Source organism: Magnolia sinica, chromosome 11 (assembly GCF_029962835.1).
Source record: "Magnolia sinica isolate HGM2019 chromosome 11, MsV1, whole genome shotgun sequence".
NCBI lineage: Eukaryota > Viridiplantae > Streptophyta > Magnoliopsida > Magnoliales > Magnoliaceae > Magnolia > Magnolia sinica.
Genome location: NC_080583.1, coordinates 59,453,901 through 59,471,383, shown reverse-complemented (window position 1 = coordinate 59,471,383; position 17,483 = coordinate 59,453,901). Strand labels below are relative to the sequence as shown.

At 40.5% G+C, this 17,483-nt stretch overlaps 1 protein-coding gene across 1 annotated transcript; it reads right to left on the bottom strand.

Annotated features, from left to right (window-relative positions):
* Positions 1-608: 608 nt before the first annotated feature.
* On the bottom strand, positions 609-13,031 carry LOC131219204 (uncharacterized protein At5g01610). Its single transcript, XM_058214217.1, has 3 exons — positions 12,842-13,031; positions 3,345-3,399; positions 609-1,240 (listed from the first exon to the last, which is right to left on the bottom strand). Exons 1-3 carry the CDS (start codon positions 12,926-12,928, stop codon positions 861-863), a joined length of 522 nt encoding a protein of 173 aa, XP_058070200.1. The 5' UTR covers positions 12,929-13,031; the 3' UTR covers positions 609-860.
* Positions 13,032-17,483: the final 4,452 nt, after the last annotated feature.

The following is a 17,483-nucleotide window of genomic DNA, read 5'->3' as shown; positions in this document are numbered from 1 at the left end:
TGGCTCAAAACTCAGTCAACTTGGTGAGATTTCAAGCCAAGCCTCTTGGAAACTCCGTATTGGGTCTGACACGATACTGACTCAGGAAAACCTGTCAAGTCAACTCAACATGACTCGCAGTGACTCAAACCAAGTCACTCAATGAGTTGAGGTAAATGGAGAAGGAATAGAACCCACAAGCTTGCCCACACTATTAAAGTGATGATCTCAACCAGAGCCAACCAACAATTTCATGACAATCTTTCTGTTTTAATTACTCATCTATAGTTTCTGTTTTTGACATCTATTGATACACAGTAATTTTAGTTGTAATATTAGCATCCGGGTTGAGTCCTCAAGTCAAACCGACCTGAACATTGAGTGGTGATTTTGGGTTTTCGAACTATGCTGAACTATGCTGTAAACTGGCAACAGTGAAGTAGAATCCACTCGGTTTAACTAAAGGTATACCACTGAACAATTTTTTATCGACTATATGTATCAAGTGTCATATGCATCAGGAGATGTAAACACCTTTTAATTGGACTGAGCCCCTGTTTGAGTTGGATTGACTCCCAGGTTCAAAAGAAATGAGAATGGGAAAAAAAAAAAAGAAAGAAAGAAAGAAAGAAAGAAAAAAAGATCATAAAAACCAAGTTAATGGTTGCAGAATATAACATAAAATGTTCTTCTCAAAGGCTGCAGAAAGACTTAGGGGACAATATATCAATGGACAACTGATCTTGTATTAGAAAAAGCATGCCTAACCCTTGGCACATAGAGTTATATGCACCTGCAATGCCACAATGATGGTAGAATGAAGCTCGATACATATACATTTCTCAAAGGCAGCAAGAACAGCATAAGAAATGCCTTTCGCCTCAAAATTCCTCTACTTTGATAGCATCACGAGGCATCTCGTACGCGTCTTTGGGCCTTGACTTCTTCACGCCAGCAGTGAAACAGACCTTGTCAGACTTGTAGCTCTCAACAGCAACATTGGTAACTTTGACCCACATCAAGACTTTTGTTTTCATTCCTTCAATCCCACTGAGTTTGCCTCTCAACAGAATCCCTTTCACACGAGTTGAGTACCTTATGACAGAGGAGTCTTTGAAGCTGACTTCGCAGATGGAAGGGAGGTAGACGACGAGCTTTGCCTTCGACTCGTCAAATTCGTAGCAGGTTATATTCTTGGGGAAGAGGCCTGGTGGTAGGTTGTACTCTCGGAGGAGATCTGGCAAGCATTTCTGTGGTTTACCTTCACAAACAAATAGAGGAATTAGCTCTTCCACCTTTGTGAGCATGAATGTGCAAGCAGCATTCAATTGTTTAAGAGCATTTGTAAGAATGTGGGTGGATGGCAAAAGTGTGGATGCATGAATTTAACATAAACATGCTTGCATATAGAAGACTCATTGATTGTAATCGACCTATGTAATAGACTATTAGATGGCACTTGATCGTAATCACTAATCAACATATGCAAATAGTCTATTACATTGCGCCTGTGGGAGTTTTGTGCTCCCATTGCCGGTCCCCAGGGCAGATGAAGTAGGATTGCATCAGGTCGGCAAATGGTGTCAAACTTATGCCATAACTTTAATCATGAATCAGATGGAACAGGCCAATATCTAGAAGCAGTTTCAAACCAAAGACCTTAGACATCTTAGGTACTTCCTTGGGATCAAGGTGGACTGATCAACTTCTGGAATTATCCTGTGTCAAAGAAAGTGTGTTCTGAACCTTCTTCAAGAGACCCAAATGTTGAGATGCAAGCCTAGCGACACGCCAATGGAAGGAAACTCATCAATCTGATTGTCACTTGACCTGACATCTCATTTGCAGTCAGAATAGTGAGCCAGTTCATGCATCAACTGAGGATAAAATATTGGGATGCCGTTTTGTGACATTTGCAAATAGAGAGTTATGCTGACGCAAAGACTAGTTTTGTGACAGACTGAAGATCCACCTCAGGATATTGCACATTTATTGGAGGAAACCTTGTCACACAGAAGAGAAAGAAGCAGTGTAGTTGCTCGCTCTAGTTCAGAGGCTGAGAACAGGGCCATGGGACATGTTGTTTGCAAACTAATTTGGATACGGTCCCTTCTTCAGGAGCTACACCTATTTAATGGAGAAACTATGACACTATTGTGACAACCAAGTAGCAATTAGGGTTCGAGCCTGTAGCTCAATCATAGACAGGGTGTTTCAATGTTGAGGTCTTGGAGGCAAACCCAGATTAACTATTTAAAAAAAAAAAAAAAAACCCAAGCATCAATTCACATTGCCAACAATCCTATCTTTCATGAGAGAACATAACATATACAGGTTGACTGCCACTTCATTTGAGAAAATGTCATCTCCAAGGAGATTGTCACAAAGCACATGCAATCCAAATCTCAGCTTGCTGACATTTTCACCAAGTCATTAACTAGCAGTCAATTTCTATTCTTAGTACCAAGCTGGGCATGATAAACATCTATGCACCAGCTTGATGGGGAGTGTAAAAAGGGTTTATATTGTTTGTGGGCTGCTTGTGTAATTGGACCTATGGGCTGATGGAATCATTGTAATTTTCTATTCCTAATAATAAAAGGAGAGGGAGAGGTCTCCCTCCCTCCCTCCGTTTTCCTCTCTTCTCCCACCTGCTCCTTTCACTGGGTGTGTAGACAGTGCAAGCTGTCCACCGGGTCATGCAGTCCATGATTGGTGGACAGTTGCTGTCTATCGATCAGGGGCCCACGGGCAATTGCTGTCCACAGTGAGAAAGGCCTGTTTCTACACAAGCCATGAAAGGAACAGGAAGGGGATGCAAGCAACCTTATGGAGAAGTTTTGTGCAAGTATAGTTTGGATTCCTTTATCCTCTTCTTATTTATAGTTTTGACTCTTGGGTTCACTTCACCTTTTTTTGTTGAATTTCTTGCAACTCGATGCATCTTAAAGTCCTGCACAAGCCCAATATCACATAAAGACAGCTGTTGTGGCATATGCCAATGTCAATAACTGTGATACCTATTTCTTGAAATTCAATGAAAATGGGATGTTCATGAATAAGCTTGCATATATACCCCATAACTACAATTTCCAGCAATCTTAGAAGCTCAAACACCAGACATAATGGTCAACTTTCTTTATTCTTCATAGGCATTATATGTAGTTGTAGAGTTTTATTCACTTCAAAGAGGAGAAGACATAAAATTGATATATAAATAAAGCAAATACACTGGAAAATAACAAGGACGCCTCCCATCTGTATGATTGATTCTATTAGTTCTGTAGAAATTAGGACAAGGTTGTGGATAATTGAAGATCAAGGCCATAGCACAGATAAAATGTAAATGCAAAGTAAATCCACACCTTTTAGCTTGTTGAAGATCCATTTCGCCTTCTCTTCCACAGTATTTGAGAAAGACTGTCAACAGAAGGAACTTTTCAGTAAAAATATTAAACGATATTAAGATGTAGAGTCCACCATAGTCATGTGCAACTAGCCTTTCCATGACTAATCATGAAAGTTCAAGAGAATGGAATTCCTCAATTGTAGAAAAGAAGTGTGAAACTACAGCTAAGTTTGAAAGAAGCTGCACACGGTTGCTTTGATGGGGAGTGATTTCATGCTGTTATGCTGTTTTACATGTAGCCTTGTGGATTTTATTCCATTCTATTATTTCTTTCCTGGCGGGAAATCAGAGAGTGCATATGGGCTTGTTGGTTTGTGAGATAGGTAACAGAAAGCATCCTATAAGATTAAAAAACAGCATTACAAACAATTTTCAAATAGGTAAAGAACTTCAGCATCACACCCAGTGCCGCAGCAAATATACAGTTTGCAAAAGCTGAGGAGTTCGTATATGTGCAGCCTGTGATTGTGGTCCAGACTGATGATCTGATCTGATAGGCCCCATTGTGGATAGCAGACACCCCAAAAGTCTCTTGGATTGGAACTAATTTGAAACAGACTAAACAGTCGATCTCTTTTGCTAGAATTGACAATTCGGTACTAGTATGAATACTCATAGGATAGTTGTAGGACATGTTAATCAAATTCAGTTGCATGAGGTCCATATTCTTAAAAGTCCAAACAACTTTCAAATATTTTTTGCACATAAAATGTATATAAGGAATATGTTGTATTAAAACTCCGCAAATGGTAGTAATTTCACCAAAATCTAGCATGGTAGAAAAGCAAAGCTAATGCCCTTTTTAATGGAGATTATAAATTTATTAAGTAGAAAGAGTGGAAAACCAAATCTGATCAAGAAAGCAAACAAAAAGGCTGACATGATGAGTCATCAACAGCTAGAACAAAGCAGAGTCTAGCCCAAGATACATATAATAATAATATTATTATTATTAAAAAAAACACTATCTATTACAACCATTAAAAACATTAAGACTCGAAGCCCAATTGATAACTGTTAGAGTAGATTAGGGTAATCTTCTGAATTAGGATATTTCCTTTTGTTAAGATGTGTATTTATTAAGATCTCTGCAGATCTCCCTCCTCTTCCTTTCATGGGCATATTATGTAAAGGCACTTACATCTGATAATCTCTCCTCTTTTTTTGAGTTGTAAAGTCGGGTTGTATTCTTTTCTAGGCCTTTGGTGTGTTCTTTAATAAAATTCAGCTCTCTCCCTCTTAACAAAAAAAAAAAAAAAGGCTTACATGACCAGGATGCCCTATAGAAAGGGAAGCAGATTGTGTTCGACCTTGCTTGGACAATAATCCGTCCATATAGGGGCTCCTGTGGGGCCCACCATGATGTATCTGTTTATCCACGCCATCCATCCATTTTCTCAAATCCTTTTAAGGTATAAGCCCAAAAATGAGGCAGATCCAATGCTCAAGTGGACCACACGAAAGATGACTCTTTCATTTAATGCAACTCAAGCTCACTATTTGGTGTGGTCCACTTGAGCGTTGGATCTGCCTCATTTATGGGTTCATACCTTAACATGATCTGAGAAAATGGATGGACGTAGAGCTGGGCATCGGTCCAGGTCGGATCGGATTAGGTCCAACTTGACCCTACCCGAAATCCCAAAGGCTTGATCCGAACCCGATCCGATCCGTGCCCGGATTCGGGTCACATGATTCAGACAGATCCGATGCATGGTTTTCGTGACTCGAACAGTGTCCGACTCGGTTAGGAAAACCAAGTCGGATCGGGTTGGGTAGAATTCGGATATATAAATTTAATTAAATTGTTCCATGTGGTGTGGTCTACTTTAACCTTTAATATACCTACTTTTTGTAGTCAATGGCTAAAATAATATGTAAAAATTGATGAACGGCTTAGATAAAACATATACATCAAGGTGGGCCCCACGTAGCTATGAAAGAACTTTCAATCTATCGTATATAGCGTTTTTATTGAATCTTTGACGTGCAGTGCACGAAATCGAACTATTTGCCTTTCACGCAAGCAGAGCCTATACGGGGTGATTTCTTAATCCACGTGAGTGAGGTCTATAGGTCTAATCATAGGGTATGTGTTATATCAAAACCGTTCATCCATTTTCCAAGCTCGTCTTAAGGCTTGAGACGAAAAATAAGGCGGATCTAACTATCAAGTGGACCACACGAATGGTTTAACAGTGAAAATCATTCTCTGCTGCTATTTGTGGTGTGGGCCACATGATCTTTGGATATTATTTATTTTTTGAATAATACTCTATAATTATCTCTGAAAATATATGAACGGTGTAGATATGATAAATACATCACTGTGGGGCCCATATAACTTTGATCTCCTTTGAACCGTTCATACAACACGGAGCTCGAGGAGGCCAGATGTAGTACAGCTGTATGCTGTACTGGAAACGGACTGGCTACTCCCCTTGCCACCGGACGTCGGTGCTCTGTGGGCCCCACCAAGATGTATGTGTTTCATCCATGCCCTCCATCTATTTTTATAGATCATTTTAAGCTATTAGAAAAAAAAATGAGGTATTTTGAAATCTCAAGTGGACCACATTATAGAAAACAGTGTTGAATGAATTTTGACTATTAAAAACGTTATGTAGGCCATAAAAGTTTTCGATCAAGTTGTTATTTATTTTTTCCCTTCATCTGGGTCCTTATGACCTGATCAACATATGTTTTATCCACACCATCTATCCATTTTTAGGAAAGTTAGGGTAAAAAATAAAAAATATATTCTATACTACCCGCTCGCCTATCGGTCCTGGTCTGTTCGGTGTGGTTCGGGTTCCGGGTCAAGTCGGTCCGGACAGAGGTCTATCCGGACCCGACCCGAAAAAAATCGGATCTGGAAATCACAACCCAATCAGGCCCGATCTTGGGCGTTGGTTCTGTTCGGAATGGGCCGAATCAGGTCACAAATGCACACCTCTAGATGGACAGCATGGATAAATAGGTACATCATGGTGGGCCCTAGATGAGCTCCTATATGGATGGATTATTATCCGAACAGGGGTCGGACGCAATCTGCTTCCTATAGAAGGAAGTATCCCTCGTGTACTAATCTCCAAAACTAGAGCCATATTTACAAGATATTACATGCCTCCACAAGTGATCTTCTTCCATCCCAAACCTCAAAGCCACTTCCCGAGCAACAGAAAATTCAATATCTTCAATGATTTGTATACCCCTCCCTCCTAACCTTTTTGGCTTGCAAACTTCTCATTCAAAAAAGGGTACTTGTGCTTATCACCGATACCTTTACAAAGGAAATCTCTTTTGAATTCTCTCCACACTATGGATCACACTAGCCGGGAATTTAAAAAAGAGACATAAAATAGATTGGTAAGGCCAAAGTGGTGAGGGTGATATGCCATCCCAAAAACATCTTTTCCACCCTGATAGTTTAATTTCCACCCTCTCCACGACGACATCACAAAAATGAATGTTCTTACCAACACATAAAGGTAAGCCAAGATAAATCCACATGAGCTTGCAAACCTTGCACCCAAATCCCCTAGAAAGCGTGGCCATGTCCTCCACTCTCACATGGATCCCAACATTTCACCTTTCAGCAAATTGATTTTTAAGTCTAACACTACTTGTGAACCGTCTGCCTAGAATCCACATATTATCCACATGCTACCTATTCATTTCACAAAACAAAATCACATTGTCAGCAAACTAAAGATGAGAAATATGAAAAATGGCATTTCCCACCCAAAATTCATAAATAAAATCTTCCTCATTTGCTCTTGCCAACATCCTGATAAGAACTTCTATAACCACCACAATGAGGAATGCAGATAAGGGATCCACCTGACACAACGCAAGCTGCTCAATACCCCCAAAGAACCCCTTTGGAGATGCATTCATAAGAACAGCAAAGTGGGCCAATTTGATACGTGCTGATGTACACATCCCCCATTTGACTCCAACGCCAAGCCACCTCATCATGTTACCCAAGAATCCCCAACCAACCCTGATTATATGCCTTCTCCATATTACGCTTACATATAATGCTCGGCCTACCCTCCCTGTCTCTCAAGTCGATGCATTCATGCACAGTCAAAACCCCATAAGAAAATGCCTCCCACAGACAAAAGCACCATCAGAATGAGAGATTATCTTGCCAAATTCTTGCCTTAATCTCTTGCTAAGAAAATACTAGCTTAATCTCATAACCAAATCTTTGCCAAAATTAATTTAAGGACTTCAAATGAGACAGCTTGGCCTAAAATCCTTGAGACTCGACTTCATCCTTCTTAGGAATCAGGGCAATCAAGGAGGCCCTATTTAGATAACCTTCCGCTTCATAGAATTCTTCCATGAAATTAGCATGCCACCTTTCACCTATTACCAAACCAATTGAAAGCAAGTTTTAGAAAAACTGCAGGGTCTCGATGCCCATATAGTATACCAACCTATTTCTTACAGAACCAATTTAACCTCATCCTCCTCGATTGGTCTCTAATAACACCTATCTACCTCTTCCTTAGAGATTTGATTTTTTTTTTTTTTAAATGATTATCAAGCTTCGGCCTCGAGAAATCTTTAGCAAATAAAATATTGAAATGAAATTTCACTATGCCCCCCCCCCCCGACAACCAAATTGGTGATCATATTGCATCTTCTTCTCACATTGTCTTTTTTTTCTTTTTTCTTTTTTTAATTTCTTCTTCCTTTGCTTTCTTTTTGAACTCCAATTTTAATTTGTTCATCCAAGCTATCTCCTACTCTGATAAGATCCCGATCAATCTCTTCAATTTTCTTTAAAGCTGTCTTTATATGTCGTGACTTGACGAAGATGATGGTTGAATAGTTGGTAAATAATCACAATATCATGTATCATACAATTTACAACTATATTAAAAATTATAGTTCAAAGACTTAGCATCACAGTTTACAAGAAGAGGGATAAATTCTTAAACATCTCATTTTTTATTTCCATTTTCTGATAACTTTCCATAATTTTTTGGCTTAAAGAATTCTGACCAGTACAGTCCAATAAGAGACCAAAACTGATACATGATGGCTGTATCATATAAGTTCTTGGTCTGGCCGATTTGCCCGCCTAGACTGATATTCAGAACCATGACCAGACCAAGAAGAATGATAAGAAAGATCAAATGGTTAGAACAAAATCTAATGTGTGAATTCAATGTAGAAGTGTAGTGTGGCTCACTCCATGAGCATACTAACCTGTTTTTTGATACATGCCATGTTCAGAATGCACCCAACATGATGAATGACCTAGATCCTTAACAGATGGGCCAAATCTCCACATGTGCCATCAGACAATGGGAACTAGGTCTCATTTGATAACTCTTTGTGAAAGATGAGAGGGGAGAGAGAGGGTTAACTGATGACACATTGACACCTATCGATGGATGCCATCTCAAGGAATAAAAAAACAATTTATATACATTCATTTTTAGAAAGTTGGAGACAAATAATAAAGAAATAGTTCGCACCATTCATTTCAAAAAAAAAAAATTGGAGAGAAATAAAAAAGAAATGATTTATTTAATTCATTTTAAAAGAGGTGGAGAGAGAATAACAAATAGTTTTCATCTATTAAAAGTTGGAGAGAAAAAAGGAAAGAAGTGGAGAGAAATAGTTAAAAATATCCTTTCATCATTTCATCTAAAAAGGGATATAATAAAAACAGTAGCCCCTCCCTCTCTTAATAGCCTTTCAACATGTATGGGGATGGATGGAGGTAAAAAAAAAAAAAAACATTTAATTGATTTTTTTAGCAACTCATCCTGCATCAAATGAGTTGTGTCAGTATCCATGATATGACTCGTTTCGATAAGCAGATGAGTCACACTCTGAAACCGAGACGTTGAAATCCATGGTTGTGATCTTCTCTCCAAGCTCTCTCTTGAGCCAAAGCCCTATAACTTCCCCCTGAAATTCAGTCACCCTAGGGCTGACGCCTCAGCCTCATTTGAATGGGATCCAGACCCTCGGCAAGTTTGGGTTGATCAAACCAACCTTTTCCTTAGCTTTTATGGAAGTCCAAACCCTGCTTGTCCCTTCTCACCCAGATCTTCCTACCTCCAACCATTTTACCATTACAAAGGCTAATGGCTTTCTACGCTTCTTCTAATGAGTCATACATCACAAACAAAATCCTCAGGGCACCACTCCTCATCTAGCGACATGCCAATCCCTCATGAATCCAACCCGTAGAAGATTCTATGGAGATAAGGTACAGACTAAACCTGTTCGGCAGATTCAAGACATGCGAGAAGTCCATTTCTACAGGGCACCAAATGGTACACTCCAGTCCATCCTATACAATCATCAGTTATTTTTCTCGGCTCCTGAAATGGCTATGAGCCAAACAGAGCCTGCTAGATGTTCACAAAGCTAGTAAGTTGTTTATCATTTTAAATTGAACTCATTAAACTATATATGAGTAGCAAGTCACAAATGGAATAATCACATCCTCATACATGTTTGGCTTCTCGAAACTGAGTTGTATCATTTATTCCATATTAGTATTATATACGGCCATCAAAATGTGGTAACATTGGCATAATACATTATGAATCATACATCAATGCCAAACTCAATGGTAGAAACAATTCCTTTAGTTGCAAAACCTGGGCAATGTAGACCAAATCTCATGTTGTGTAGTTGTATCCAAAGGCTAATGGCATGCCAAAAAGTTTCATCAAAATTATCAGACAAGCCAGCTTATCTTTCACTATTCAAACAAAATACAATGAGAAAAATAAAAGCATGGAATTAAAAACAGTTACATTACGACTGTATCAGAAGTTCCATAAAGGAAACAGTCACTCCTGTTATGCGATAAGGGGGTGAGTTGGTCCTTTACGAAAAACAAAAAAGCAGCTAACAAACTTATATAAGGGCCGACACACCCCATATCAGCAGTGTTATGGGCTGATACAGCCATGAAGGGCCTAATTTGAAAAATAATAATAATAATAATAATTTTTCTCTCATTTTTTTTGGTTTTGTAATCATTTCAACCATGAAGAAGCTTAGAAACTAATTTTAAACTAGATCTAGGCCTATTCTAAGGATCAAAACACAAAATTTGAGTGGGATTCAATAACCAAAGTGGACTGGACCATTTTGGAAAATATTAGGAGTAAACCATTATTTTTTCCTTCATTTTTCCATCTTTTTGTTGTATTTATATGTAATGGGTTTTAAGCCGCCAAATTATGCTTAATTATTGTTCAATTAGGGCCTATTTTGTCGACTTTCAGCACATCCATTCTTACCAAAGAATGGTCCATTACACCATCAAATACATGTACAAACCAAAAAAGAACATATATTTGGGATCTTCACATTTTTAAGAAAAAAGAACAGACTGTTGTAGGGCTGTGTATCAGCTAATACAGGGGCATATGGCTAATGTCATTCATTACGTAATCCCATATTTTCCCAACAAAAGATTCAAAGTTTTTTAATTATTATTATTATTATTATTATTATTATAATTTTCTTCAGCTTCCCAACAAAAAATTGCATTTCATAAGTCGAGAAAGTACAAAATGAAATTTAATAGTCAAGGCTCTTCCAGTTTAAAAGGAAAATGAAGATAAAAGAGAACAAATCAAAACATGCCTAAGCCCTTTCACTCAGTTTCATCAAAACCCATTTTTCTCTCCCTTTTCTATCACTCCCATGTTTTCTTTCTTTCTATTATTTTTCTGCTTCTGATGAAACCATATCCTGAATGAGGCAGTTTGGGAAAAAAAAAAAAACAATTGAAGATTAATTGGGTTATCATAAAATGGGCACGATTATGAAATATCATGACAAAAAAGATTAAAAAATGAAAGAGAAAATAAATGATAAAGAAATCCCTTGATGTATTTTTGCCCACTTCAAGATTCTTAACCCATCCATTTCCTATTGTTGGTGCTTTGTCATTTAAGAAGGCTTACATAACATGAGACATTGTGTAGAAACAGTACACAATTCAGTGCAAATTTACTGTATTGTGTGGATAGAGAGGCATTATGTCGAATCTAGAACAAACATGTCAAAAATCACAGACATATGTAAAAGAACTAAGGCATGCTCAGAATGCCATTTATCTCTGTTTTCATTTCCACTACAATCCATTCATCTCTTTCTCCATTTTCCTACTTTCCCGAAAACATCTAGCATTGTATACTATATATTATACAATGTTCAACCCAAACTACCAGAGTTCTTATTTGCCCAAGCATTCTACACGGTGGAGCCACATTCCAGTTATCCACTCTAATGAAAATGGGCCAAGAATCTTTCCCATCAAATAATCCCAGCCAGTGGAGCTGCATTCCAGTTATCCACATGGTTTATCTATCCAACCCCACTCTGATGAAAATGGGCCAAGAATCTCTCCCATCAAATAATCCCAGCCATCCGATCAGTGCACAAATGGATCATCAAATACATGTTATGTTGAACCATCCATTTGCAGCCCAAGAAATGGATGGCTGGGAAAAGGGAAGATCTGTGGTCCATTGCCAAATCTTTCGGGCACCAGATGAACAGTATGAATCACTGAAACATAGGCTCCTCATGGTGTAGAATGTTGTAACAGATAAAGGCATTAGGAATCCTGCAGAGTATTATTTGTTTCAGGTTAGGTAAAACAGTTTTGAGAAACAATAACTAAAAATCATCCACTACATTGCGTTGGAACTAACATCATTATGCGAGGTCAAGATCCAGAAGATCTTATAACTTGGATAAAAGAGAAACAAATCGAAGGAGGATCGAGATCCCCTTTCATCTGTTTCATTTCCATCACTACCCATTTCTTCACTTATTTATTCACTTGTCTTCATTTATTGAAGAAAGAGTCATTATTCAAAGGGAGGCCCAGAACACGTGTCAGTGATCCATGCCATTCATCAGGTAGGAGACACACTGAATATGAAATATGGACCAAAAATAGAGTTAGTCTGCAGATCAGGCATGTCAAAATTGCATGAGATAGACAGTCGAGAAAAAAATCCAACCGTCCAAATTCAACGTACATGTGTGGCTCATTTGATGAACGTATTACTATGATTTTTGGAATATGGGCATGTCCACGGTGTATCCTAACTGATGAATGGCCCAGATCCCAGACACGTTTGCCGTCGGCCCAGATCTTTGCCCCCATGAAGAAATCTTGCATTTTATATAGTTAATCTGAGAAATGTGAAGTGGGATGTGGTGCATTCATGTAGTGAATAGGCACAATGGAGACCGGAAAGACCATAAAAACAGAGATAAAAGAAAATGGGAAAGTGGTTTGGCTAAGATAAGAGCAGTGTTGCACAAGATCAAGATGGAGAATTTGAAGAGAATGCAGATGAAATAAGGAAACAATGAAGATGAGAAGAAGCTAGATCTATGGTTATATAGAAAAAAGAAGGAAAGAAGAGAGGTTTTACATACGGAGAGATCTTCGCCTATGGAAGAGATTTCCTCTTTGGCTTTCTTTGATATCCAAAAGCTCCCCACTCTTGTCAAAGCTTTCTCCATTCTACCCCTCTTTTCTTCTGAGAGAGAGAGTTCTATTCTCTGCGGTCGTGAACTCTCTCTCTCTCTCTCTCACTACACTGCAGTAGCACGCAACTGAAGAGTATTAGAGAAGAACAGAGGGTTTAACCTTTTTTTGGTACGGTGCACCGTACCAGCTAACCGTCCGGAGGCCGGTTTCCAACTTTTCATTGCGTCCCTGGATTGATCTGAACCGTTCATGTGATGAAGCAACGGTCTTATAATTCCCTTTCATTGAGATACTGAACTTTGAATCTTGGATCTGAATGTAAGCCATTAAATATTCCTATTCATAGGCAATCACCCGTTCAACAATTTTTCTTACCATGCCCGGGTAACAAGGAATCCAAAACATCAACGGTTCAGATCATCAATTAAAATGCAACGGAAACCGGCCTCCGTACCAGACAGTGGAAAACTCGAAGAAAGAATCGAGGTGATGGAGGGCATTTGACGCACGGTCTCCCTCCGCCAGTCACGTACAAACGGTGTCACACGTGTGTGACAATCCGAAACGGACACGTACGAAGTTTATGCCGTACCAAAGAAGTTTGCATGTTTAACGGTGGTGTGTTCCACTTGAGCTTTAGGTCTGCCTATTTTTGAGCTCATGCCTGCATGAGCCGGCAAAATGGCAAAACGAAGGGAAAAAAACAAGGAAGCGGATTGGCTGGTGTACCACACACCAGCGATCTAGTGATGGGTTGACGTCACCAAGTTATGTGGATCCCATCATGAGGTATGTGTTATATCCAAACCGTCCGTCCAGTTGGCCAACTCGTCATAATGATTGAGCCTAAAAAATGGACAGATATAAATATAAAGGGAAACACACTGCAAAAAGCTGTAGGGAATTGAAGGTCTACCGTTGAAACTCTTGTGGGTGTCACAAAAGTTTTGGATCAACATGATATTTGTTTTTCCTCTTCATCCAGGTCTTTGTGGCCTTATGAACAGTTTGGATGGAAAATAAATTATGAATATTTTAACGGTGAAAATCATTATCCCTGCCGATATTTGTAGTGTGGTCCGTTTGAACTGTGGATACAATTCAGCTTTTCGCTAATGCTCTAAAATGATCTCGGAAAAATGGAAGGACGGTGTGGATGTAATAAACACAACAATTTGGAGTCGTGTAACTTTGATCTCCCTTGAACCGTTCGTACAACTCGGAGCTTTGATGAGCGTCAACGCTCGTCTTCGCAGTACACGTACCCACACCAGCTATATCGATGGTGTGTGGTACAAATCCGTTTCCATAAAACACATGCATCATGGTGGGGCACGCATAACTTTTCCACCAGCTAGCTGACTGGCGGAGGTTCACCAGCCTAACCGTCTATGGAAGCCATGTGGGGGGCACACCTCGGTGTCACTGTGATGTATGGGTTTCGTCCAAACGGTTCATCCATTTTTTCCATTCATTTTATGGTGCAGTGTTAAAAAATTGAGACAAATACAAAGGTTAAGTGGACCAAACACTGGGACTAAACACTTACCGTTGAAAACTTTTTGAAGGCAAAAAGAAGTTTTGGATCAAGCTAATATTTTTGTTTTCCTTTCTTCGAGTCTATCCGACTTTATGAATAGTTTCGATGACAATTAACCATCATGGTGGGCCCTAGGAAGGCTTCAATGGTGGGTGTCATTATCACCTCTGTTTCATGCTGTGTGGTCCATTTGATTCTTGGATCTACCTCAATTTTTGGCTTGGGAACATAAAATGATATAAAAAGTGGATGAACCGTGTGGATGAAACCCATAGATCACGATGGCCCTTCAGAGCCTCTGTCGGCTAGGGACGGGCGTGGTAATACCAATCATCGTCCCTGTTTCACTAAGTAGGCGTATGCGTTAGGTTCTGGGCAGGCGGATCCAGAACTTAAGTGCGGCGCACCACAGGAAAGAAAGGGAATTAGCTCACTCCTTTGAAAGGCAACGAAAGTTTTCGATGGGACTAATACCTGTGTTTTCAGTTGGTCCAGCGGGAATTGTTATGGGAAGATATCAGCCGACCACCTTCAGGGAAAGCTCGGTCCGGCCACATTCAAGAACGGCTCGGCTTGATCATATTTAATGTCAGCTCGGCCATGTGAATGTTTGTTCCCGAGATACTTTAACTAAGAGAATTGGCATGAAACTGGCAAACATGGCCTTCAGCGGGATGAGGCTTCAAGTGTCTGGCCGCAAAACTGGATAACCTGGTGTGATGGAATAACCAATGAGAACAACTAAGTCGAGCTTTAATAAGCCCAATCTGAGTTATCCTCGGCCGTTCAATAGAGCTCCGCTCAGATCGCCTTTGTTCAACCAGAAGGGCTCGACCAGATCAACTAGGCGCGAGATCCTTGCCAGTAACGCACGATAAAAATAACCACTTGACGCACGATTCTAGGGTAACCGACAACATCACCACTCACGCACATTTCGCCTAATGATTGAGATCGTGCCTAAGATGACTAGCCACCTTGTCCTATGAACGTTATAAATAAGGGCCCACCTACATAAATAGGTACGCAAAATCTCTCGCCCAAAAATCCTTCTACACAACTAGACCCAGATTCTCGGCCCGACTTTGGCATCGGAGGGTCTCCTGCTCTAACTAGGGTCTCCATTGCCTTCCTCTCATTATGCAGGTGCTCGGAAGTTCAGGAGCTTGGTGAGTGTAGACCAGATTTTTGCATCAACATTTTGGCATCGTCTGTGGGACACGACGTGAAAGTCGTTCCTGCTTCACTAGAAAGAGTTATGGCCAAAGGAAGAAAGAACACACTTCCTCCCACTACCGCTGCTAGCCCTGAACCTGCTGGGCAATGCAACCTTCAAAACTCGTCTTCTTAGCTTCAAGCCGAATCGGCCCCTATAGGCTCGACGCAATGATCTTGGAACTAAGGAGGCCACTATCTTTCTCTGCAGAACCAAGTCGAAACACTAGCCAATGAGATCGGCCAAATGAGACAACTGCTGGAGAGGCAACTCCCCCTCCCTAATCAAGAGGCGGTGGCCCCAGTAGCTGTTGAAGATTCAGAACATTTTGGTCCTCGGAGAGAGATATCACGGGGCGTATCCGCCTGGGCACCATCCCACGTTTTAGGGACATTGGTACTAGCACCTCCCGACTTGCATCATGAGTTGGAAAAGCAAAGGCGCGAAAAAGCACGTGAAGAAGATTTGGCCTCCGAAATTGTCGCCGAAAACAAAGATCCTTGAGAGGCTCAACTCGATGAATTGCGGGGCCAGATCGGTGTCATACATCAGACTTACCAGGCACAAGCTCCGACGACAATAGATATGATGATGGAGGAGACAGATCCACCATTCACCAGTGAAATCATGAGCTCGACTATGCCCTCAAGGTTCCAGATGCCGCCCATCCCCTCATATTTAGGTTCCGGGGATCCAACCGAACACATAGAATCCTATAGATCTTGGATGGAGCTCTAGTCGGCATCCAGCTCGGAAGGACGAATAGCCGAGCAGAACCACCAACACCAGCATTGAAATTCGTACCATTTGCGGTGGACCTGCATGAGGCGGAGATTTAAATCGAGCCCGGAAGGCTCATGCCCGGAGCACTGATCCAGACCATTACGTCCATCTAGCCAATAGGTCGTGCAAGGAACAACGAATGCATTCATGCATCTTAACGTTTTTCGAGGAGGACGCCCATGGTATCCAGCACCCGCATGACGACGCTCTAGTCGTGGCCATGACCATAGCCAACCAGAAGGTGTATCACATTCTCGTGGACACGGGTAGCTTGGCCGACATACTCTTTTCCGAGGCCTTCGATAAGATGGGGGTCGAAAGATCGCGTCTTCGACCTGTTAAGACCCCGCTGCACGGCTTTGTGAGGGACAAAGTCATCTCCGAAGGTATTATTCTCCTCCCTGTCACAGCCAGGGAAGGACAGAATCAGATCACCACAATGGTCGATTTCCTGGTGGTAAATTTCCCTTCAACCTACAACATCATCCTCGTACAACCCTCTCTCAACTCCATAAGAGCCGTGGTATCTACATACTACCTTATGATGAAATTCCCCATCGAGGATGGGGTCGGCTACCTTCGAGGAGATGTAACATCTCGGAAAAATCTGTACAAAGACCCGAGTACCACCTCAGGCAGAAATACTAAGGACTAAATCCTTTAAAAATTAGATAAAAATTATTAAGTGTTAAACTAAATAATCAATGGAATTAGATTGAACTGCTTTCAATACGAACTGTAAGGCCCAAAACTAGTAGGATCGCTAACGCTACATTACTTATAAACATAAGATCGATCTCAAAACCCAGTCACTCTCGGGGGCACATTGAAACTCCTTATCGGACTTGGACTGTGCGTTGAAAGTCCGATTACCGCGAAACTATATGGTTATGACCGCCTTACTGAGCTTGAAAACTATCTCGAAAATCAAGTCCTAATAGTATCCAGAAGCACATAACTTGAGCCCGGAGCGAAGTGTGTGAGAAACGCGAATATCTTTAGAAAATGAACTCAAACTTAAGTGATTTGGGCCGTTCGCTTGTAGGCC

Coding starts and splice junctions, on each gene's coding strand:
- LOC131219204 (XM_058214217.1), bottom strand. CDS start 12,928: ATGGAGAAAGCTTTGACAAGAGTGGGGAGCTTTTGGATATCAAAGAAA. Junction 3,400..12,841: donor CCATAGGCGAAGATCTCTCC/GTATGTAAAACC, acceptor TTCTGTTGACAG/TCTTTCTCAAATACTGTGGA. Junction 1,241..3,344: donor GATCTTCAACAAGCTAAAAG/GTGTGGATTTAC, acceptor TTGTTTGTGAAG/GTAAACCACAGAAATGCTTG.